The 26,945-nt window shown below is 35.5% G+C and overlaps 1 protein-coding gene across 2 annotated transcripts in view; it reads right to left on the reverse strand.

Moving 5' to 3' along the window:
- The window catches only part of LOC150086616 (uncharacterized), a 72,683-nt gene extending 50,512 nt beyond the window's left edge, over nucleotides 1-22,171 (reverse strand). The window contains exons 1-3 of one of the 2 annotated variants that reach the window (XM_090371480.1): nucleotides 22,017-22,115; nucleotides 17,781-17,899; nucleotides 5,710-5,831 (exon numbers count right to left, since the gene is read on the reverse strand). In XM_090371480.1, coding sequence (XP_090227606.1) covers nucleotides 5,710-5,811 — 102 coding nt within the window. In that variant the 5' untranslated portion in view covers nucleotides 5,812-5,831; nucleotides 17,781-17,899; nucleotides 22,017-22,115. Of the gene's footprint in view, nucleotides 1-5,709; nucleotides 5,832-17,780; nucleotides 17,900-22,016 lie in introns of both variants that reach the window. The other variant, XM_090371479.1, reaches the window with a different exon arrangement.
- Nucleotides 22,172-26,945: the final 4,774 nt, after the last annotated feature.

Raw genomic sequence — 26,945 nt, forward strand, 5'->3', positions numbered from 1 at the left:
ATTATGTACAGCAGAACAGTTCTCCAATTGCGGAGCAGATGAGTTTAATTGATCAAGCTCCTTTTCTTTACATAGACTACTATTTACATAAGAACACCCATTGAGAGTTTGAAAGGATATTTATGAGAAATGATTTGTTCTGTATGCTACATTTGTGATAGTCTGTGGTTCGAAAACAATGCAAAGAAAACAGCTGCCAAAGATATACCATTCATATGCAGTGCATTTCCCAATGTTAACATTGATCGGATTCTTGTGTGCCATAGTTGCAGAGGATCACTGAAGAACAACACTATTCCAGCACTATGCAAAGTTGAGCGGCTTTGTCTACCCAGAAATTTTATCACATTTACCGAAGTTGGATTTAGTGACAGAGAGGCTTATTTCTCTTCACTTACCGTTCATGCAAATAAGGTGCCTGAGACATGCATACGGTCAATACAGCATTCTGAGCCAAGTGACCAATGTGCCTGTTTCAGTCAACACGATGGTCCATCCCTTGCCAAGGGAGATTGACAACGATCATTGTACAGTCAGTCCTCGTATAGCACGATAGTTGTGTTCCTAGAAACCCTCGTGCAATGCAAAATCGTGCAATATAAACAACAGGCCTTATGGGAAAAACAGGGTTAGGTGCCAGCCACCCAAGATTGAACACACATTTGTAACTAAAACATTACCAAACACAATAAATAATTGTAATAAAATACTTACGTATTTTATTATGACTATTATGTAATAAAATATTGCTAATGCTTTTGCTTCTATTGTAAGCAAACTTGTTTTTTGTTTGATTTACTATCCAAACAGATGACAGTCGTTCCATTTCTTCCAATTCTTTGTGTCTTAATCTAATGGATTTTAATTACACTTTGAGTTGTTCCTGCTATGAAAGTTGTTTTTATTTTCTCTGCATTCTTTGTAATTCTCGGCGTTGCCTCATTTAGGTCTGTAGCACGTGCAATATCACATGGTCTTTCATTTTGCTCAAAGCGTTTCACAACTTCATATTTTTTCTCTATCGACAGAGGCGGACTGGCCATAAGCCTTACCGGGGGAACCCCGGTGGGCCGGAGGCCAGTGTGATTTTGGCCATAAACCATAGTATGAGGCCACTACAAATTTTCCCGGGTAAGAATTTTTGATCCGCCTCTGTTTATCGATATTGCTTTTCTTTTTTCTCTCTGAATCTGCAGTGTCATCACCAGGACGCTTCCTTTTCACACCTTTTAAGTATTTTACTCATTTTTAGGGAATAAAGCACAATTACAAAACGAGGAGGCACGCTTGATACACATAAACAAAGCTGCGAGCATAACAACTGAATAAACAACACCGTAAAGGCAGAGATACACTATTAACACCTCACATTTTACTAAAGCACATTTCTAGGGGTTACTACCATAAAAAAATAAAATCAATTTCCAGTTGCGTTTCTGCTAGTGGAATCTGTTATAAACTGGTAGTAAACTTGATCTAATTGCATTTGCGATTATACCGATTGCTGGAATTGTGTTGGTTTTTATGTTATTATGGTGAAATGTGTTTCCCCTTCACTGATATAAAAAACATAAATACATTTTCAGAATCTTCTCTTCATTCCTATCGTGTTGCGTTCAGTTGGGGTGATTCTGCGTTTGACTGCCATTTCTTGTAAACACAAAGGCGAATCATGCATAAGCGAATTCGGTTTGTGTTATATAAGATATCGTTCTCCTATTTATAAATCATGTATGATCGAATTCATGTAGTGTGCACACGTGTTATACGAGGACTAACTGTATAAACATGCATATAAAATGAAAGAAAATACAGCCAGGTGGGCAGGAGCAGAAATGCGTACCACACGCTTCTTGATTAGACCGGGGTTCGAGCCCGTGACAACCAAATACAGAGAGGTCAGGGAATGACCACCGCATATTCCCGGAGCAATATGGCCTTAGTTGTGCTCCTAAAAACCAAATAACAACAAGTCCAGCTATTTGATCGGGTTAATAAGAAAGCGAGTGGTTAAAGCATGGCTTCAATATTTGGTCGACATGCCTCTCTATCGACTGTATCAAATCACAATAGATCAATCATTCTTTGAAGACAGTCACATGAAATTAATTTGGTTAAAGACGGCATAAGCAAAGCGGTTCCGATCAAGGGGCTCACGTCTGGTGAGTATGGGTTTGGCAAACCTAGGGTCCTGAGCTGGATATCATCATTCTTCTCTTTCTTGGTGATTCCTTTCTACTTCTCTCTCTCTCTCTCTCTCTCTCTCTCTCTCTCTCTCTCTCTCTCTCTCTCTCTCTCTCTCTCTCTCTCTCTCAGGGTAATTTAAGAATTTTTTTTTGGCTGGTGCAGCATAAGCCTCAGGCTTCCTTGCACCATATGGCTAATAATAATAATAATAATAATAATAATAATAATAAAGGAGTCTCTTCGCCCAACAGCAAACGTTGTTGTGGAGTGACGATAAATATCTTAGAATAGCCCCAGGAGAAATTTATGTACAGCAGAGCTTACTGTTTGATGAGCGTGCAGAGGAGCTGTCCTTTCCCAGCATTTATCTTGGACAATTCAGAACGTTCAGAGAAAATTTATGCATGACTCCGTTCATGATGGCAATGAGTGAGTTCAGAAGTCTGACCGACATGGTGTTACTCCATATCATCTTCTTTACATAGCAATGAAGATGAGACTTTTTGACGGTGGCTTTCAAATATATAGGTAAAGATATAAAACTGACCCGTGAGCAAGTTCAAACCAAAGAATACATTAACAGATGTATTGAAAACAATTTGGCCTTCCTAAAGGCAATTCCAAACTTGACCTATTACTGGGCTCAACATAAGCACAATCTATTCACTATGATTAGACAGCTTGGTAAACCTACAATGTTCTCGACTCTGAGTGCCAATAAAATCAGTTGGCCTCACTTGCTTCAGCTATTGTACAAGTTACAAAATAAGGGGTGCGATATTAGTAAGGACGATGCGAGTGACATGGACTTCATGCAGAAAGCGATACTAGTGAACGAAGATGCTGTAACTTGTGCAATATATTTCAAGAAGATTGTGGATGTAATTATGAACATATTGCAGTCGAAACGTTATAGCCCGTTTGGTCAATTCTACGTGGTCAACTTTTTCAAGCGCATAGAATTTCAACATCATGGTAGTCCACACATGCACATTTTGCTGTGGCTAAATAATGCTCCCAAAGATCCTTTGGGCAAGGACAAAGAAGGTGCCATCACAACGATCAACAAGATAGTATCTGTCTCTGCTAGTGAGGCTTCAGGGAGCATTAAGCTTCAAACTTTAAATTCACGTGTTACAAGAAAATAATGCCAGATGAATGACAGATGTGTCGATTTGAAGCACCATTCATGCCTTGTTGCTCGACTGCTACATCAGTACCCATGCCTAAGACAGACGGATGCAAAGTAAAATACACTGCTCACTACAAGATGTAGCAAAATTTAGAGGATAATGATTATGCCGACACTGGTGCCTTCTTCAGATTGAACAATGTAAACTCCTACTCCTATGACTATTACTTGGATGTGATCAGAGCTGGCATAAATCAGCCCAAGATATTTCTCAAAGTTCAACCGAGTTAGAAGTGGCACAGTCCGTTCAACCCATTCGTCTGTAACATTTTGAAATCAAACACCGACATCCAATTCATTACGGAGGAATACTCTTGTGCTGTGTATGTGAATAAGATGAACTGAGGGATCAGCAATTTGCAGCGACAGATCATTACAATCATGAACGAGCACCCAGAGTTCGACATTGTCAAAATCACGAGAAAACTATCCATTGACATACTCAACAGTGACGAGATCACGAGTCAAGAAGCTGCTGTTGTTATTTGGTTTTTAGGAGCATTAGCAACTAAGGCCATATTGCTCCGGGAATATGCAGTGGTCATTCCCTGACCTTTCAGCATCCTCCGTATTTGGTGGTGACGGGCTCGAACCCCGGTCTAATCGAGAAGCGTGTGCTACGCAGTGCTGCTCCTTCCCACCTGGCTAAGGAGGCGCCATCAAGAAGCTGCCTGGTACTTGCTACGTCAGCCCATGCCGTAGCAAGTAACAGTCACTATTCGGCCCGTTGATGATATATGTACAGCGGAGTGCTTTTTACCCAATGGCCAAGTGATACTTACAACGGTTGTCTGTATTTCTCTTAACAGTGATATACAGAATATAACTGACTTCATTCATTTTGCTTTGCTCCCATACTCAATTCAAGGTGCAGCACTGTTAAACAAAGATTTACATAAAATACCCATGATCATGAGCGGTGATTTCGACATTAACTTTGGATTGGAAGAAACTTAACTGTTAATTACTTTCCTGCAAGAAACATTTGGTCTCACAACAAACACTAATTCCTCAATCTCAACTACGAGGTCGGGTACATCAATCAGTGCTGTTTTTAAGAGGTTTTTAGATACATTGCAGTCGCAAGTATACGTCTCTTACTTCAGTTATCATAAATCCATTGTATTTTGTCTCCACTTGAAATGATTGAAATTTGTGAATGATCAATTAAATATTTACAATACAAAAGCTCTTATTTCGTAATCAATATATACTTTCCGGAAATTACGCCACTGATGTCACTTCTGAAAAGTAACTGAGTTAGTGTCAGACCCTATCCGGAAAGTAACTGCCGCTATTTCCAGAAATGACATCAACGTCATTTCCGTTTCATAAAATTGTGACAAATTGGTTTTACTATAATCCGAGATTTAGTAGGTGCCTCCAAAGATGTTTACACATCAAAAAGTAATTCATATCTAAATTATGTAGTAGCTGAGGCACATACAAAGGCACATACAGCCATATAAGTTATTTCTCAAGGGAAAAGTTAATGACATCATCAGGACAGGCTAGTGGTGAGTAGTTATCTTTACAAGCAAGCCAGATGGGAAATTTTATAGGTTGAAAAGTATTCATACATATATATAATCAATATATACCAGCAAAACTCATTTGAAAGAAAACACAATAAAAATGAAATAACAAATTAAAGTAATGAAGCACAGCTCAGCTTCACTTAACTGCAATTAAAATAATCAGTAAATCATAAAATTACTAGGTGCTATCATACAAAATATTCACATTAGTCCATTAGCATAAAGAACTAGACTAGACTATACTAAATACAGCACAAATTTGCAGAAGTGTGAAGGGCTTGGTTATTCATAATATCTGAACAATACAACAGGCCAGATTTTGCCTACCTTTGGCTAACTGAAAACAAGGCTGTAGATTTGTATAAATGTGGTGAATTAGTAAACTCTGGTCTCTGATTTTCTGGAGTAGTTTTAGAAATATTATTTCTTCTAAGCACCGTTATCTCTGTATATGTCTACATTGATCAAGAAAGCTTGTTTTAATCTGTAAACCTTTCTTTTCTTTGGCTTTTAATTTTTGTCAATGAGGTTAAATATGTGAACATAATCCTAACTGTCAGCTATGGACACCAGATTAGTTTTAACAAATTTAATATTGATAAATATTTGACAAGGAAAAGAGATTTCTGCAATAAGGCTGAATGTGTTCAGCAATTTTAAAATCTAAATAAAAAAAAAAAAGTCCAGCTGAACTCTGGTATTATGTATCTATCTTAACTGATTCATATATGTCATAGTAACCCTGTTTAAAACTAAAATAATGATGATTATACACACATTCAATTCACTTACCAAAGCAGCCATGTCATACATTGTGTCAAGGTGGGTCCATATTTGTTTGGAATAAATTTCTTTGTTTATGGAATTACTGAATTTTTCATGAATACAGGCCATCTGAAAGTAGCGATTTACACCTATAAAAGTAAATATGAATTTATTATTATTGCATAATTCCCTCATATCAGCTCTTCATAGCATTTATTAATCAACACTAACTGTTAACCCAGAGAACTATGAATGATTCCCAATTTAAATTATCCATATTATTATTAACGTTCTCCAAAACATAATTCATTCACATATATATAATTAATGTTAATAAATCACATTATAATAATGAAACCAGACGTTTCTTTTAAAATGAAAATAACTCAAACAGAAAATAAACTTTCCTCTGAACAATTTGTCTGAGATAAAAAATTAAGAATAGAAGTGTTTATTTAGGAAAATTTTAGAAAATATACTTTTATTTTGAATACACCACATTTCTCACATAATGCTAGTTTTGCACAATACTCAGTTTTATTAATTCATATTACTCATATACAGATTTTTGCATAATACTGGTACTTTGCATTTCTCCTGCTCAAATGCTCATTATAATCAGCAAAATCTCCACTTTTTGGTATTTTTTATATATAGTATCATGTTATTTAACCCTAGGTCTGTTTCATCTGTAAAAGGAACATAAATGCTCATCCACAGCAATTATTAGATTTCATTTTTGTCATAACAATTTTTCAGCTTCTTTCGTTGAACTGAAACTGATCTTTGAAACTGATATGTTACAAATGGCAACATATATCAAAACAATATAAACATGTCTTTTTACATATGTACATTTATATTATAAAACAGAGATGTATTCTCTTGATTAAATTTTTGGACTAGTCAACTTAATTTAAAATTCACTTAGCTACTCAATTTTTAGAAAAAATTAAAATATTAAAAGTGGTAATCAATAAAAACACATATATTGTATTGTATTTTATACAAACATTTATTTAAAAAACTGTATTAGCCATACCAAATTATTCACATTTTAATAAAACAAGGATAGATATCTATAGGGATCTTTTTGATCACTGAATTCTTGATTGAACTTGTGGCTCTGTTCCATATTCGGGTCATGCTCAATTAGAATGCTATCCCTTTCTCAAACAAACTGAAGGCTTATTCATCCTTTTGTTGTGAACTATTTTACTTGTGATCCTGGCTCCAATTCCTCTCCCTTCTCTCACTCTTACTCTTTGCTGCTCCAGCTCAATCAGTTCCTTGTGGGTCAACTAAACATCATGTAATTCCAGGGTCTCCACCACATTACTTATGTCCACTTCTTCAATACAAATTATTTGCCTATTCCAGAATCTGTAACTGAATTTCAGAAACACTGGAAAGTTCTTCAATAACACAGAATACACTGGGGCTATATAATCCACTACATATCATCCACTGTACTCCCAGTGCCTTCCTCCCACAATGCTGAAACATTAACCTGTAGAGTTCTTAATATTTATTTCCACTAGAACTCCTGAAATGATGACCGATCCTTGCCATTTGGCTCAGTGATCAGTTCTTGCACAGCTCACAGGAGCTAACAAGCTTTGAATATCATTATTACCCTTTGGTTCATCAGTTGCAACAAACAGGTTGTACTTGTGGGAACAATAATAATATGTTTATCATCATCATCCAGGTCTTCAGTTTTATTAACAGTTCATACAATTGAAATTATAAAATGCTATTGGTTCAGATACATTAATTGTAATTCATCACCCTTCCCATCTTGAAGATGAATAGGGAAATGAATTACTGTTGTTGGATGAGAGGTATTCATAAACTGCAGCTATTCAAAAATAGGTAAATGTGATAAAAATAGTTAAACCTCTCATAACTCTAGTAAATTAAAACATAAAATACTGTATCATCATTTGGAGAAAACTGGTGGGAGTAAGGAGCACAGGAGGATATAATTTCATTCCCAAATTTAAAAAAAAAATAGCAAAATTTAAAAAAAGATGTGGCCCCTGTTGGGTGCCACACAACCAATGAAAGGGTAAATATATTTAAAATAGTTGTCTATCATTTTGACTCTATTATGGTTGAATAAGTTCAGTGGCCACTAGAGTAAAAAATAATAACAGAATTCAAGAAATAGTGATTTACATAGTACTGATTTATATAATGTAGAATTTCACCACTCGCATCACACTCCTAATGTATATTAGCTGATACATTAGGAGTGTGATGTGAGTGGTGTATTATATTTGTCTTTTTGTACTAATATACCAGATATAGCTTTGGCAATGAAGAGGGTTATTGATAGATCTTGTGATTCCGTGGCTGTACTGAGCTCCTGTTATTTCAAATGATTTAGGTCCAATTCCTGCCTATCCTAATCCACTGCCAAGCTAGTGGTGGAGTAAGTCAGGGGTCAGAAACCTATAGTACTGGTACCAAAGGCAGCCCCCAATACTACAATGAATAGCACCATGAAATTATTTCATTTAATGATCCCAACATACCTGCCTTTCTACTTTATTTCAAAATGAAGTGTCATAAATGCATTTAATACCTTGCATCCTCTTTGCCCCATTTTTGCAAATAAAACTGGCAGTTTCCTTAATATGGACCTTCTGATTCTAAAATTTCACCACTAGCAACCATGATAAAGTGTAGTAGACTGAGACTATAAAAAAAAAGGTGCATGTGGTGAACACGCATGGTAGATGGTTTTATGTGAAACATCCTTGGCTTGTAAAGATGCTTAGGTAACGTTGATTCAGTTGAGTAAGTAGTGGACTCACACTCGCTACTTACTCTACCAAATCAATGTTAGTGACTGCATTAGTCTCATTTAGGAAGTAACGTAATTTGTATCATTTCCGTTTCACATTTTTGCGACAAATTCGGTAGAGTAAGTAGCGGGGTCATACCCGCTACTTACTCTACCAAATCAACATTAGTCAAATGGCAGCTGCAAGAAGTATGATTGCAACAAAACAAGTCATGATAATTCCCCTCTGGTGGAAGCTGCAGATGATGTCACTTCCACATTGAGTTTTCGTGACCGATCAAGCCTAAGGTGCCCCCCAAGGATGTTTCACATAAAAAAAAAAATATATATATATATATATATATATATATATATATACAGTAAACCCCCGCTATTCGCGGTATCTGTATTCGCGGTTTCGCGTATTCGCGATCGCTGATTTAATATAAAATGAAACCTAAAAAAATGTGAATTTTAAAGCGCCGTGAATATTTTCTGCCATAAAAAAACATGGGCGTGGCTAAAATTATCTTTCCCAGTCAAAACAGCGCTCAGTGGGTGGGGGGAGAGGGGTGACAAAATCGCAAGCGTGAATGTTTCTCGCTAATCCTTGTTCAGTATGTGTTATGAGCTTGTCATGGAAGGTTTCGTCGTTTGCTTTTAATTTATATGCTTATAAATTGAATAAATTTATCAATTTATAAATTGATATGCTTACAAAAGTGATAAATCTACCGTTTTACAGTGTAAAACAGACTTTTTCGAGTGTTTTAACGGAAGAAAGTGACTTTATTGTGGACAAGTTCTTTCTAACCCGTACAAAAATATGGCTACGAATAACAAGAGAAATGTGAAAATATCAAAGAAGGTGATGACATTAGCGAATAAAATTGAGTTATTAGACAAAATTTCTAATGGTGAAAGTGACTCCTCAGTGGCAAAACATTATAAAATCAATGAGTCAACGGTACGGTCTATCAAACAATCTGAAAAAAAAATCCACCGTAGTGTCTGTGAAAACGCGCTAATTGCTTCAAAAATTTCCTCTGTAACTCGTGATGTTAAATTAGAAAAAACGGAAAAGGCTTTAAATCTGTGGATAGAACACCAAACTCAAAATAAAATTCCATTAAGTTCACTCATCATTCATGAAACGGCAAAACTCCTTTAGCAACACTTTACCAAAACTGGTGATAGCACTGGCGGGATAAGTTTTTTGCTACAAAGGCGCTGGTTTGAAAGATTTGTTTGAAATTTCTATAAATATTACATTTAATATTAAATTGTTTCTTATTTTCATTTCGATGCCATATGCTTGCATTTCACTATGTACTGTCTATGTACATAGTCATATTATGAAGGTACATATAATACATACATAGACAATTTTAGACTAGTTTTTCTTATATATTTCATACTTTGGAACGGAACCCCTTTATTACTATGGGAGCCATAACTCAGTATTCGCGTTTTCGGTATTCACGACATTTCTCAGGAATGTAACCCCCGCGAATAGCAGGGGTTTACTGTATATATATATAAATATATATAAAATTTATATACATTAAACTCTGAGATATGGTTGTTGCCAGGGATTTTTTTGGCACATCTACTATTTATTGTGGTCATAATGCTGTTCACATGGCTGACTGTGTATTATGTACAGGTGTGTGTTCATAGGCAGATTTGCACTTTTAAGTCGGCTTCTGTGGCCATAATGCACCTCCAAAAGTTTTTGCATTTTACTCTGATCCAAGCCTGAGGCGGGATTTGAACCCGCGACCTTTGGGTTGTCAGGCAGGCACTTTATCCACCTGGCTAGCCTGGTCGGCGCAGATGGGCTGTGAAATGGAAAAAATGGTTTAACATTGATAAATGTAAGGTACTTCATATGGGTAGCAGCAATCCCTAATAATATAACAACTAGGTGGTCCCATACTTAAGGTAGAGAACAAAAAAACAAGGAGTAATCGTACAGTTCAACACGAAGTTCTCTGAGCAGTGCAGACAGGTAGCTAGGGCAGCTCATGTGGATTAATAAGTCAATGAATGATGTACAGGAATTTTACCAGCAGGGACAAGAAAGTGATTATCTCAATGTAAAAGGCAATAGTTAGATTGCACCTTGAGTACTGAATGTTACAAGGCTGGCAGCCTTATTGTAGGAATATGTGGATCTGTTGGAATGGGTGCAGAGAATAGCTACAAGAGATTAGTCAAGGGCACAGAAGGAGTACTCATACCAAGAAAGACTTCAGTTTCACAAATTGCAGCATCCTGAAAATTGCAGCATCCTCAAGGAGACCTGACTGAAGTGTTTAAGACTTTAAATGGATTGAGTAAACTAAATCCTTACTCTGGAACCCTTACTCTTTCTCAGAGACACAAAAAAGGATCATAAATTTAAATGGAGAAAAAAAAAAATGGTTGCAGGATAGATGAGTGAAAATTTGATTTTAGCCAGAGAGTCATTGATTGCCAGAACAGACTTCCATCTGGTACTGTGGAAGTAGGTAATTAGAATAAAATTAAAGAAAGATTTTGTAGTTAGCATTTGCAACTACAAATACTAAGCTGAAGGAAATGCACACATGTAATGCTTAAGTTTTGTGCACTTATTCTTATAAACTATAAAATAGAGGAGCCTAACCATCTCATGTTATTTATTTATTTTTTTCAGTTGAATTAATAAAAATCTGATTTCAATGAAAACTACAGGTGTACAAAAATATTACATTTTTTTTACACCTGACCTCCTTTAGCATGAATCATACTGCTCTTATGAATACAGCAATGCAAACCATACTGACAAACACATTCATGTCATTTTTTACTCCTATCTGGTTTCATTTATGCTCTCTATCAACTGCTGCCATGTTTCCAGATTATCACTGTAATACACCATACACTTCATACTACCCCCCCCCAAAAAGTGTTACCTAATGGGTTCAAATCCTATCCACCTTCCCTGATAATCTGTATTCAAGCCCTGTAGCCTGTATGTCAAAATGTAGAGGCATTCCCTCATGATGTATCTACATTCACCTTCTTGTTTGAAGAGGAACAGCTAAGTGAAGCGGTAATTCATTCTCCAGTAAATGTCTAAGAAACAGCTGTTAAACATCCCTTGATGAAATTGGTGCAGAAATGCAATGATTGCAGTGGTTAGAAATGCAATACATTAAGATGATTTTCTGCTCTATATGTTTAGTGAAAGCAATTTTGAAAATTATTTTGCAACACCTCATTTTGACTACCAGGCGACAAAGAGAGTGAATTATTTGAACTGTTGACTGACACAAACAAAACTTAACTTATAAGCTGTAGCTGTGCTTCTAACCATCTTCAAAGCCATACACAGCTGGCATGATTTTCTCATAAAAGTTCTTGTGCATTTTAGACGATACTGTAGGGCTAAAGGGATCATCACGTAAAGGCTCTACACATTTACGCATTTTGAAGTGGAATTTTATGATATGGATAGTGTTGCAGATATTCCACAACAGCCCTATCATTTCCACTGCAAAATCCATATATAAAATGCATGTCTGCATATTCCTCATTGTAAATATGAGAGACACCTTGACTAAATCAATACAAAAAACAACAGAGTTGAGATTAGAAGTTGAGAACAAAAGTCAGAAAGCATCTGAAAATAAACAAGACCAGGCCTTATTTATACTTACATTTAAAAACTGATCAGATTTTGATTAGCTTGAGATGTTCTTTGAGTAAGTTGGAGGATGGCTGCTGGTTTGATGTTCAGCTGGCCCCATAAAAAAGATGGTTTTCTGATTGGACAACTCATACTGGGATATATTAATGGAGAAATGTATTATGAACATAAATTGCATGTTCTGAAAATTGGGTTGGTTGTTTTGCTAGTGAAAATTCAGTTTGCAATGGGGATGGAAAAAAAAACTGTGTTGTTTTTCTTTGATAAAGTGAAAATTAGCACAAGATTTGAAAATTTAAGAACATGCAGAAGAGATCCACACATAATAAGGAGTTTACAACTGCACTACCCAATGATTAAAGTTAACAGTGTATTTTCACCTTGAGAATATGTAATTTATGTACATGCATAATATGTGTCTACACTGACATGGCCATAGAGTTGTCCAATCAGAAAAAGATCTTTTATGAGACCAGCTCAATCAAACCTGCAGCCAGTCTGCAACCTGCTTAGGATATACTGTATGGAGTCCTGAGTTGGGTTGATTTTACTGGTACAAAAACGACAGAGTCCTGAAGAATTACAGGTTCACTATACGGAACTCTGCACCTATAATGCTGACAAATGGACCATTACCAGCAAAACAGACCACTGGAACCATGGGGTGTGGACAGGGGTGTCATCTGCTTTACTGATTGCAGAAGATACATTATTAACAATTTCGATATATTTATAAAAATTTATACACTCAGGAATAACTATATTAAAAATTTGCATAATATGCAATCAGCTCAGCATTGAAGAATATCATCTGCATGACTGATGATTATAAAATGCCACCTTTACTGTCATTCTTACAAATCAATCAATCAACTGATTGATTTGTAAGAATGAAATGAAAATCAAACCAACTGAGAATCAACCAGTTTATGAAGATACTGACAATGCCCCTGAATTGAATAAACTAAATCCTCTAAAGATGAACTCTTACAGGAAAAACTCATTTCAAAATGGAAACTGTCTTCACCAAAGAGTACTTTATGTCATCTGGCCAATGGTATGCAATCTATTGGCAGCATGTCACAGTAGAACCTGGACCTATGATCAAAAATGTTTACAAAAAAGAAAATAAAAACAAACAGGAAACTTGCTTTCATGGAGTTATAGCACTGGTTTGTTGGGATGGCTTGAAGAATCATCAGCAGCACAGTTTAAGAATCACTGCATCGTTAGGAATGAGTTTTTGACATCAGAAATATAGAGATGAAATCTTCAGACATAGACCTTTCATATGAATAATTAGAAAAGATTTATTTTTGTGAATGATAATGCCCTACCTCACTGGGAAAAGACTGGTTTATAACATACTAAATAAGAAAAGTATAAAGTGCATGGACTGGCCATTTTGCTCTCTTGACCTTAGCTTGATTGAACACGCATTACATGCACAGACATTGAAGCCTGATTCCAGGAATCTGATTATCTAGCAATGGTAGGAGATCAACCACAACATGTAGGATCCACTTTTTAATGTTATTTACAACTGATTACACAATTTGCATTTTCGCCTACTTGACTTTTCACTGTATGTTTTACCTTTGATAAACTGAAAACTGGCCTAACATTTGATAATCTTTTAGGACTATGCAGAATAAAGTAAACTATGATAGAGTCCTCTGTTTTGAGCAAAACTACATATGTCTTCTGTTATGAGCAACTCACTTAATATATAAAGCTTTATGGGAAACATTAGATATTACCAGACATTAAATTTAACCGTTCATTGAAGTGTTTCTCAATAGGGAAGATGACTAAATCACAGATCCATGACACATACTGCCAATCAAAGGGAAAACAGTAACTTACTATAGCAACTACTGCCTATCCATGGGCAAATAGTTGAGTAGCATCTACTACCTTTCAAATAAGCTATTGTTTGTATTCTTAATTAGTTACTGATGTGTACATGGGGGGGATGAACAAGATCTTGAAGCACTTTCTACAACAATATGTGCCTTTGGGACTTTCTGCTGCATCACTGGTATGAATTTGAAATGTACAAAACCCCACAGCTGCTGATTAACACCACGCTAGAATTGATCCTGTATAAAAATGTTTATTATTTACATTATTTTTTATTTTATAGTGTGAAAGACATACATGCGAGCAAATTAAATTCTTAAGATGGAAATAAACATACACATTCGTGAAAATTACACTTAACTAATTAATTTAATGAAATCAAAGATTTCACCAAAATTCCTCATAATGAATTAATTCAAGCACAACAGTAATCAAGTCAATGTTTTGGAACTATTATGAGTTCTGTTTTCTAGACATAACTAGACTAAGAAAAGAAAGAAATTTTATTGAAATTCCACTATTATAAATTGTAGGTTAACATATTAAAACTTTAAGAATCCAAAAAAAAATTCAAAAATTGGCTAGTTATAAAGAATTATAGAGAATAAAAACTGGTATATGGATTGTCTAGAAAATTAGGAGCCTACTAACACTGACATATGGGGAGAAAGAATTTTTTTTTTTTTTTGGGTTAGTTGTTGGCGCATCGGCTTCTGTGGCCATAATGCACCTCCCAAGGTTTTTGCAGTACTTTGATCCAAGCCCGAGGCAGGATTCAAACCCGCGACCTTTGGGTTGCCAGGCAGGCACTTTACCCACCCGGCTAGCCCAGTCGGCGGGGAGAAAGAAGGTGTAGGAAAAGCCAGGAATGGTTTGAGAATAGGATATTACTGGTCAACCAATAAAAGAGGGGACAGTCTGGAGACTGTATGGAATTTGGATCAATGAAATTTGGCCATGGGGTGGGGTGGTAATTAAACTCCCAGGAGAAATGAACAGGTAACAGAGTCAGGGAATAAGATGACAAAATTTTCTGGGAAACATTAAAAAAGTGTGTATAATTTTTCTACATATTTGTCTAAAAATTTTTTTTTGTCATGAGGTCAGAGGTTAAAATCATGCATAATATTAGCATGATTTTAACCTGTCAAGCTTATAACAGCATCATCCAAAAAAAAAAAAAAAAAATTTCCCATATCACTTGTCCTCTAAAATCTGCCTACTTCTTCCTTAAATTTATTCAAACTACCCACTTCCAACAACACCAGATGGAAGTTTGTTTCAACTATCAACTATTTACTGACTGATTGTTGTTGTTTATTTGTTATTTGGTTTTTAGGAGCATTAGCAACTAAGGCCATATTGCTCCGGGATATGCGGTGGTCATTCCCTGACCTTTCTGCATCCTCCGTATTTGGTGGCGATGGGCTCGAACCCCGGTCTACTCAAGAAGCGTGTGTTACGCACTGCTGCTCCTTCCCACCTGGCTAAGGAGGCGCCTTACTGACTGAAAGCAAATTTCTGCAGATCTATCCTGCAACCAACCTTCCTCATTTAAATTTATACCCCCTTATATGCATTGTCTGAGCAAGAGTAAGGATGCCAAATAACACCATGCTAGAGTTAATCCTGTATAAAAATGTTTATTATTTACATTATTTCTTATGACATAATGTGTGAAAGATGTACATGAGAGAAAATTAAATTCAAAGCCTTAACCACCTCAATCAGATGTCCTTATAGACAACTAATTTCCAGATGTTGCAATTTTAAGAGCCGATCTTTCTTGGTAAACATACCCGTTTGATCCCTTCGCTAATCTCGCTGCTCTTCTCTACAATTCCAACAGAAACATGCTTCCTGAAATGAAGCTGCCAGACCTACAGTAACCAAGATGCAGTCTAACCACTGCCTTATACAACAGAACGGTTATCTCCTTACATCTAAGCAATTCATCTGCACTGCTCAGAGAACTTTGTGTTTGACTGCACAATTATCCCCAGGTCTTTTTCATCCTTGACTACCTTGATTGTGATACCACACAGTTGGCATGTTATTCTGGAATTACTGCTACTCATATGATAGCAGTAATCCCAGAATTTTGCTACCTCTCTTAATATAAATGGATAAATCCCATCAGCTGTAGGTAGCTTATTTACTTTTAGCTTAGAGAATTTCTCACTTTTCTCTTAGTTATCACAAAATTATTCTGGTCCCTGTTAGAATTTGACATACTTCTGGCATCCCCATCCCTAAAAATGTTTTATTGTGTAAATACAGATGCAAAATATTTACTCAGTTTGTCAGCAACCTAAACAGAATCATTAACAGTTATACCATTCATATCTAGTAGACCAATATGATTCATCCCTTACCTTCTAGTGCAGGGGTTGGCAACCTTTTTTGAGTAAAGAGCCATTTTCGATCTAATTAAAAAAAAAGAGAGAATCCGAAGAGCCGCACCTCAGCTAAAGCTGTGAGAAGGGGGAGTTAAGAAATGGAATAGAGTGGGAAGGGGTTTTTTAAAAAAATATATACTTTGAAATATTTATTAACACTGAAAAAATGTAATAAACATCCAATTAGGTACGAATTAATGTGACTTTTGCTGCTGAACTTCTTGAGCGAGTCTCTCAACAGCAGGCAAGCATGCTGTAATTTTAATCTTTAAACATGCTGAGAGACCCGCCTTCTTCAGACTATTTCTTGATTTATTTTTAATGTAGTTCATGTTCAAAAATATTTGCCTGCAGAAATACAGCAAACCAAACACAGAGAAGTCCAAACAAATATGTGCCCAGTAAGCTACTCCACACAGTGAAAACACAATTTTGTCTTGCTTTTTCAACTCATCTATCGCTGTCCATTTGTGTAGAATTGCAAGGGTGGCCTTTTGCCTCTCGAAATCCTCAATTTCACTCCACATGTCCTAGACTTTTAAGTCCTCTTAACTCCATTTCAAATTGTGCTTCATGTGGGCTACACGTTAAAAAGCCACAGCTACATGTTCAAAGAGCCATAGGTTGCAGACCCCTGTTCTAGTGTTAATATAAAGAAATCTGCTAATTTTCTTTGCATTCTTTGCCAAAGATTTCTCATAATCTGCCTTAGCTTGCCTATTCCTCTTTATGAATTGACTGTGGACTAATTTATACTTACTGTAGCTTTCTGTATCCCCTGTTAATTTATACCCATTCCCATGTATTTTTCTTCTCTGCCACTAGTCTCATCAGTCCACTTGACATTCATTTAGGTTTAAACCTTGAAGAGTATCTTTTAGTTTTAAGCTCACAAAGATGTTATTGTTGTTATTTGGTGTTTAGGAGCATTAGCAACTAAGGCCATATTGCTCCGGTGCGGTGGTCATTCCCTGACCTTTCCGCATCCTCCGTATTTGGTGGTGACGGGCTCGAACCCCGGTCTAATCAAGAAGCGTGTGCTACGCACTGCTGCTCCTTCCCACCTGGCTACGGAGGTGCCACCACACAAAGAATATAGAACACTTAAATCTAATGATTTAAACAAATTAATATAATCAAGACAAAGTTTATAGGATTATAAAGGAAAAGAAGGGCAGTTAAGCTTAGAAGAAAATACCATGAACTGTTGTAAGACTTATAACACAAAAAATGGGGAGGTAAAATATTACAAAGAAGGAAGATATTCCCTCCTTCTATTCCCCTCCCTCCCACTGAAAAGAACAAAATGAAAATCATTAAGAAATTAAATAAGTTTTTATACCAACTTTAAAACTTCATACAAACTGACTTCATCGTGTAGTGTTGAGCTGGGTGACTTCTGCTTCTGTGTTTTAATGACTATCACTGTTCTGGCAGCAGCTGGATTACTTGAATTAATTTGGTTTCAGGAATTTGTCTTGGCATAACCTTAAATTTAATTAAATTAATTATTTAAGTGGGATTTATGAGTGTGTTAATTCCCCATTAAGAATTTAATTATTTTTTTACATTTATATAAAGCTGATTTATTTGTTATTTAGAAATTTTAATACTTATCACTCATTCCTATGACATGCAGGTATGAAACTGTATAAAGTGCTGAGGTGTATATTTTTTTTTTTAACTCTACTACCCCCAAAACAGTATAATTAATCTTCACTGTACGTAAAGGTACGATACAATGTACCCATCATGACATGCTGCCAGGGGTTATACTGGTTTTGTCACTTATTTAGAGAAATTTAGGTTTGAATTCTTTCAGAGAATTGAGAAATTTTTAAAGGTTTCTTTAATTTGGCGCTGCAGTCAGCCAATCACAGGAGGCAGGGAGGGGATTTTGCTCCCATGATTTATTCCAGGTTTTCCAGCCTACACAACATGCAAATCAGCCTATGTACGGAAACAATACAGTAGCACTATATGGCTGACATACCATTACCTATGTAATGTATTTATTATCGCCCTCATGGGTAGCACAGCTCATAGAATCGCTGGCCTCCCCACAGCCAGGTGGAAAGACCTGAGTTCAAGTCCCATCAATGACAAGAGAAATTTTTATGGGCCTTTTTCACAACGTGGCCGAATTAGTTAGTCTGAGGCAAGGTTAGCATGGTTTTTTTTCCTCCCGGAAACTTAGGTTTTTTTGTCCAGCAAAACAGCAAATGGACCACAGAACACACGCAATTTACAGACAGTATGTATGGAGCAATATGACATTAGTTACTAATGCTCCTAAAAAAAAAAAAAAAAAAAACAGCAGCAGCAGCATTCATTATTAGTTTAAGATAACTATTATTCCTACATAATGCTGAAAATACTGTATCAATGACAATTATAATTAAGGTTGTCAACACGGAGCTGATGAAGAACCAGAAAAAAAAAATTGTGGGAAAAGTCAATGAAAGTTATAGGTACAGTAGACTCCTGATTATCCTTAATAGGTGGGAAAACTTGCCCATATATCCACAAATGAGAGATCGTGCAAATGTGACAAAAATATAAATTTACTTACACACATATATTCACATTTATAAAAGTACACTTCAGTCTGGGAAGATCTGACATAAAATTCAATATGTAATTTTTTTTTTTTGAAAAGGGAAAACCATGATGGTTATCTTATCTCTTAGTTTGCCTTTCTACAAATAGTACTACATAAATTTCAAAGCACCATCCTCTCAATAGGAGCAGCATCTCCTTGCTGTACCATACAGTCAAGGAGAAACTCATTAAAGTTTACACTTTGGCACCTTTTTCATATTATTGATAAGCTGATAAGTTATTGATACATAATACTGATAAGTTTTCATTCAGCAGAAAGATCAATCCTTTCAATTTTAACATGATGAACATAAATGCTTCCATTTGTGTTCATCACGTTAAAAATTAAAATTTGTGTTCTTCATACTAAAAATTAAAAACATCGGCACAGCATGAAAATTAACTGTACAGATTACTGAAACATGACTAGAGTGAGTTATAAATAGATTCAACAGTCTTGGCACTCTGATACCTGATTTAATAACATGACTTGAATAGCTGGATGGTAACAGATGAGAGAACATAGGTTTGTGTCTGTAGGAACTATTACTTAAAACATTGCTTTAATGCTAAGTGAAGGCTATGTAGAGAATCCAGCTGATCATCAATATTTCAATGCAAGCACGTCATATATGAAAAATAAATTCCATCTAAATATTACTCACCTTGCTTAAGTAACACATTCATCCCTTTCTGAGTGAATGGACTACAAGTACAAACCGATTCTGATTGGATGGTCACTACATATTTACTTTCCCAATGTCAAGACTGTTCAATCTACTGGGTAGGGATGAGGTTTCTGAGAAATTCAAGGATCTTCTCTATAGCAACATTAAAAAATGTACATAAACAACACCTGTAACAGATTCCATGTATTTCTTTTTTGCAATCCAACTTAGACTTCCATGGGCCGTGGAGACCCTAGTTAACCACCTCCAGATAATCAAGTCTACTGTATATAAAAAAGAAAGGTTACATAATTTAATTTTGCCAGAGTTTAACACACCATGTGCAGGCATTCCTAAGCGTAATCAACAGGAATAAATTTTTAAAATTTTTTCCAATCAATTTTTTGTTTAATTAATATCAATAATGCAACTATCCTCTTAAAATTGTTGGGGTAAAAAAAAAAAAAAAAAGTGACATCTTAAAATAATTAGGAGCACATGCACACACAAAAAATTATAATCATACATATTTTAATCCCTTGACTTTCAGCTGATTTTACCCACCAATTTTCTCTAAATAATGATAATACAATATTTTGTTTTTGTCTTCATTTGCTAAAATTATGAATGGTTAACTGTTGTTCTGTCTTCTAACTGATGTCATGCGACTAAATGCTTTTTTTTTTTTTTAACAAATATGGGATAAATTGTGTATACCATAATTAAACACCACTTTCAATTCAACAAAAACATAAAAATTAATTTTTTATAAATAAGGAAAAAAAAACGGTGTCAGACAGATACATATGAGAGCAGATATGTTCCTTTTAGGGTTTTGACCAATGGAGTGTTGTTTCCTAGATTATATATTTTTTAATTATAGTGTCTTTACCAGAATGCAACAATTTTTTTTTTTATGAATACTCTGATCCTGATAAACATGAATAAACCACTGAGCTGGGAAAAAAATTCCTTGTCTGGAGCCTCCTGCTCAAAAATGCTGTAGTTAGTAATCATAGTAATAATGGTATGTAATAACTTAATTAGAATGCTTTGTATTTAACCCCAAGGGCTCACATCTGGTGAGTATGGGCTTGGCACACCCAGGGTCCTGAGCTGGATATCATCATTCTTCTCTTTCTTGATGATTCGCTTCTACTTCTGACTCTTGTTCTCTCTCTATCTCTTTCTCTCTCTCTCAGGGTAATTCAGAAATTTTTTTTTTTTTTTTTTTGGCTGGTGCAGCATAAGCCTTGGGCTTCCTTGCACCATGTGGCTAATAATAATAATAATAATGTCCAGCCAGTTGTCCCAGGATTTTTTTAAAGTGGGGAGGGGGGGCCAGAAAAAGCAGTGGTATCAGTTAAGCTTTAACATCATGTGGCAGTAAAAAAAATAAAAAATACACATCTTGATCATGGGAGAGGTTATACCCCCTACCTGAAACTGCCACTGCACCAGCCATAAGGCATTATAGATTCTGTTGATATAACTTGACCTTGTAGTTAACACTACCACAATGCATAATGGAATACTACCTTTAAATACAGAAACCATGCATTCAATTGGACACTTCAGCTAGTTATATGATAAAAAGCAAATCCACAGACCTTCTAGAAACTGAGTGAAATAACGAGCATAAAGAGTCTGCGTTTTATAGGATTGGCAACTGCCTATTTTATTTAAAATTATGCAGCATGACCTTACACAGTTCACTTCTATGACAGATAATAAAAACATTCTTAGTGATATATATAAATATATCATTAAGCAATTAACAATTGAGAATTTTTTCATAAGATTTTTTTTTTCTATTTGTTACAGTTGTGTACATATCAGTGGGGATGAGAGCAATTACAATTTCACTTTGCATCTTTTATAAATTTTATTAGCCTATGGCCATTTCATTAATTGTGTAACTACAGAAATAAATTATTTTTCAATTATGGGGAGCACACAGAAATTCAGAATAAGGTAACAATCATTTAAGATTTTAGACAACTGAATGCATTTAACAAAACTATAACAGCAACTTTAAAACTATCTCAAAAAGCTACACTTCTTCAACATGTTCAATCAAATCAAATTATACTTAGAAATGAACTAGTTTACTATTTTAATGATGCTAAAACAAATAAAATTCTTCCAAGTATAAGTCTATATTTAATATTAGGAGTTATTCTAGTTAGCATTTATAAAATATGAATTAAGAAATAAATGCAGAGGCCACACAAAGACCCTGCCCAAATACTTTGCCTTCCATGTTTTCTTAAATTGTAGGTAATGGGCAACTTATATGTTGCACACCCAAGTAAGTGAATTCCTGAAGAACTTACCCACAGGTTTATGACCTCTCATTGCATGAAATAACTGTACTTCCATATCACAGTTCCAATCCAAATTTTCTTCCATTTTATCAGTCACCGCCATTTTCTTGTTTTTAGTACCTAAAAATCTGCCTACTCCTTTCACATCATCATGACTTTTAAAAGAAATTGTAACAATGGTGCCTAAAAAAATATATTTAAAGATGAATTTGACTTTTATTGGGAGCTTTAATATAACAATTCTCGATTAACTATATAAAACTTAACTAAGTATTAATAAATTAAATGTCTTTCAAGTAAAGACAATTTAGCCGGTAATGTTTGTTTGTATCGCATTTTAAGTGAAGTGATACTCCTGCCATCTATATTCAAAATAAAAAACAATTCTTAGCTCACAACACAAGCGAAAATGATGCCGGCAAGCAGACAACAACAAATAAAAAATAAAAACATGGGCCCTTCAGGTTAATGACCCTGATAATATTTAAACAATTTTGAAAATATTTCAAATAGCTACAAAAATTTTCAATTTCCCCAAAATCCACAAATAACAAATCATTTTTAAATATATAAAACAAGCTCACAAAATAATTATAAGTTAATTTAATTTAAACTGATTGAGCATTTTAAAGCCAGTCCCAATAATATTAACTGAGTAAGTGAGAAAATTATTACTATTATTAAAGAAAGTATTAGATTCAACAGTATAAAAATATATTTTTGTTTTGAAGTAAGTAACTGAAAATTGGTTACTATGTAGAGATGATATTTATTCCATGTTACCTTTTCTTTTAATTTTAATTTCCATTTTAACTACTTTTCCAGTTTAGAACTGTAAAACTTAAGCAAATGGAAATTAAAAATATATTCATATTTCTGGGTTTTTTTATTATTAATTCCAGTTTTACAATCATGATTAATTCTGGAGTAAAAATACCCCTTATATATTTTTTAAATTTATCATTATTATTTATTTTTTATTATTATTTTTTTTTTTAGTCCTGGAACTGCATTTATGACTTAGTGAAACAAGTAAATTGATCATAAACGGTTGGACGAATCTGCCTTAAAATGAAAGACCCTTAAACTAGTGCCACAATTTGGCCCTCTGTACGACTACCATGAGTGTACAGAGGGGGAGGGGGGTCCCAATTTGTCTCTACACAGTGTAGTCTATGGTAGATTGCCCTCGTATGTAGCACAGTTGGTAGAATCGCCGTCCTCCCTACCCCGGGTGGAAAAGACCTGAGCTCGAGTTCCATCGATAACGGGAGAAAATTTTATGCGCCTTTTTTTACAATGTGGCTGAGTTAGCTGGTCTCAGGCGAGGGTAGCATGGTTTTTCACCCGGAAACTTCGGTTTTTCGTCTAACAAATAGAAAATGGAAAATTGAGAATAGAAGACAGCAATTTACATACAGTATACACGGAACAATATGACCTAATGTGTTTTAGTCGCTAATGCTCCTAAAACCCATTAAGAACAATAACTATGGTCGATTTTTCTGTTATAAGAGGAAAAACCAGAGTATTGGACGAAAACCACGAGACCCCTCACCTGATAGGAACTAAATCGCCGAAAATTAAAATAATCCATTAAAGCTTCGATGGTAAATGCCCCTCATCATTGAAATTGGAGTCAGTATATTAGTCGAAAGACTGATGTCTTAGTTAATCACTGTGAGTAGTAGGAAAATTCACTCATGTAATAATGCAGACAGTATCCAGAATCTTCAGTTAGTTCCTTTTAGAGTCTCCTTCTGTTCCAGTTATCATGTAGAAGAAAATCAGTAACGAGAATAAACATAACTGGAATTAGATACTCCAGTCCATAACCGCTCAAATTTGGTAAAATACACTTGCAATATACGAAAAAATTGGACGCCATCCTTGCAGACAATTACCAAAACATTCAACACTGAAGAGAAAACACCAATTTTCAAGGAGAGCATGTAGGGCACTCAGAATGATAATCGGCAAGCGTTTCTTGTGTGTGTGGGACAAAAAAAAAAAACATTTGCAGTAATGTAAAAACAGTGGCAATAGTTGGTGAGCAGCAGAAAATGTACAATGTGCTCAGAGATTGTTAAATTCACTTTGGTCAGTAATGATGGTCATATGAGGTTTTGGGAAGACCACACAAATTAACAGACGTCGAATGCATTCGGAACGGATCTTTCTGCACAATCCATTGGTTGAGAGGAGGACTCTTGGACTCTTTTATAGTATCGCACGATCCCAGGGGCTCACATCTGGTGAGTATGGGCTTGGCACACCCAGGGTCCCGAGCTGGATATCATCATTCTTCTCTTCTTCTACTTCTGACTCTCTCTCTCTCTCTCTCTCTCTCTCTCTCTCTCTCTCTCTCTCTCTCTCTCTCTCTCTCTCTCTCTCTCTCTCTCTCTCTATTTTCTTAATGCCCTTGGCACATTATAACCTCAGTTGCTGATGCGCCAATAAAACCCAAATGAAATCTTAATGCCCTCTCCTTTTCATGAAAGCCTTGTTATTTGTAGCCTGTATGTGAACAATTTTGTGGGTTAGGTTGGTACTCTTAATATTATGTTGTACCTGGTTAGCATTTCGAATTGGTATGCAGAGCTCACCGACGATGAGCACAATCTGCCATATCTTAACAGTTACTATACATGAGTCCCATGAGAATCTGTGGAATGATCTGAAAAAATATTTTAGATACGCCTCAGACACCAAGGAATCTGAGAGATCTAAAGGTTAATCTGAAATAGATATGGAAAAGTATTGCCGAGATGATTGCATTTACCACAGTGGATAGAAGCGTTGTCCTTCCATTTCGTTTAAAAACACATGCAGTAGAAATTCTCCTCTAAACGGGAGAAAATTTTTGGCTTTTTTTCGCACTTTTTCAAAGTTAACCAGTTTTGGCTGAAAATTAAATATTATTTTCTCAGATGTTCCAAATAAATTGTTTTTCATTCAGAATGCAGGCAAGCCTTCCAACCCAAATGAGCACTTACTAGTAACGTGTGGTTATAATCAGGGTCCGCCCATTGAATCCATGGAAAGGACCGAATTCAGAATCTCTTCAATGACGCCAGGAATTTGTATGATTTTTTTTTTTTTTTTTTTTTTTTTTTGTAACGTAACTTACTAGACATGACAGTTCTTAACCGCATTTGGCCCCAAATTATACTAAATTTGTTAAACAAATGCCTGTTTCACGGGGTTTTTCCCTAAATCCTGGAAGCAGGCACATCTGAAGCTTTTGCATAAAAGTTTGGATAAACATACAAATGATCCATTTTCTCATAGACCTATCACTCTACTTCCAATTATTGGTAAGGTGTTGAAAAAGTTAATTGTTTCTAGGTTTCAAAATTATTATCATTCTAAAAACCTACATGCAAATACACACTCGTGGTTTCACTGGTGGAAAATCTACTGTATATGCTATTCGTTTGGTTCTGGATTCTGTTGGTTCTTCTACTTCTAAATATGTCCTCGGCCTCTTCGTGGACGTCAAAAGGGCCTTTGACATCGTATGGTGGCAGTGTCCTGGCGAGTTTCCGGCAGGCCGAGGTTTCTTCTCCTATTTACCGCCTTATAGCAGATTACTTCTGTGGCCATTCTATTTCTGTCACTTTGGGTTTCTGTTTGGTCTTCAGGTCCGTTACTAGGGGCTGCCCTCAGGGATCTGTTCTTGGCCCTGTGTGCTGGAACGTGGTCCTTGTAGTTGGCTAGCTGTGGACCGTGACAACATCCTTCAGCTCGCTTATGCCGATGACTTGGCTGTTTTGATTTCTGGTGACTGCAAGTTGGAGTTGGAATGCAGAGCTAATGAGTTTCTTGACGATTTAAATTTCTCGTGTAGGATACACAAATTAAAAATATCTATTAGCAAGTCTAAGCAGATGTTATTAAAGGGACACTTAAATATTAACAGATCTCCTATTATAAGACTTGATGGGGAATCAATCAAAATTACGAGATCTTATTAACTTTTGTATTAACTTTATTGAGCATGCCAAATAAGTTTTGGGAAAAATTAAAATTCTGACTAGCAAAATCATCAGAATTACTAGGACTGTGTGAGCTATTAAACTCTCCACACTTAAAATGTATTATTCATATATTTTTATACCCATTGTTTGATATGCTGGTGGAGCTTGGGGCTCCAGGGTTAATCATTGCATGGTCAAAATATATCTTGTTCAACCGCAACGTTTTTTCCTGCTTGCTGTAAGTCGATCATGTAGAACCGTGTCTACCGCTGCATTGCAGGTCCTATGTCATGGAGTTCCCATTCAGTTTGAAGTAATCCTGCAATATTTGCTATATCACTGTTGGAAAGCTCCCCATGCTAATGTGGGAGATTATACTTACAATTTGGAGAAAGAGGACATTAAAAGAGCTGCAATAGAAAGAGGACATTAAAAGAGCTGCAGGAGAAAGACGACATTAAAATACTCAGAATTGCATTTGTTAATGAATGGCAAAGTTCTTTGGCTGACTATAACTTAGTAGAATTACCGACAAATTTCTTCCTGTGGTCCCTGAATATGAAAACCAGCTTGCCTGGTTTAATCCAGATCTTTTTGTAACCTTCCTAATAACAGGTCATGGGAGCCTAAATTATAAATTATAATCACTGGGTTTGGCTAACTCTCCTCTGTGTCATTTTGGTGCTCCTGAAGCGGAGGAGCACCTCATTTTCGACTGTGTAACTTATTCTGATATTGGCAATGAATTGCAATTGTTAATAAGTATTTACATGCCTGATGATGTTTCAAGGTTTATTGTTTGTAAAGAAAACTTCATGGCATTTTCTGACTTCGCAGAGAAATTGTTCAAGTGCAGGAAACGGTTATTAAATTTTGGAAATCATAATAATAACTAAACGTAAGTTATTGACAATTAGCACATTGGTGTAATGACATTTTGTGTTTCACTCTGTGCCTA

Source organism: Mastigoproctus giganteus, chromosome 4 (assembly GCF_048544385.1).
Source record: "Mastigoproctus giganteus isolate SK-2022 chromosome 4, ASM4854438v1, whole genome shotgun sequence".
Classification (NCBI taxonomy): domain Eukaryota; kingdom Metazoa; phylum Arthropoda; class Arachnida; order Uropygi; family Thelyphonidae; genus Mastigoproctus; species Mastigoproctus giganteus.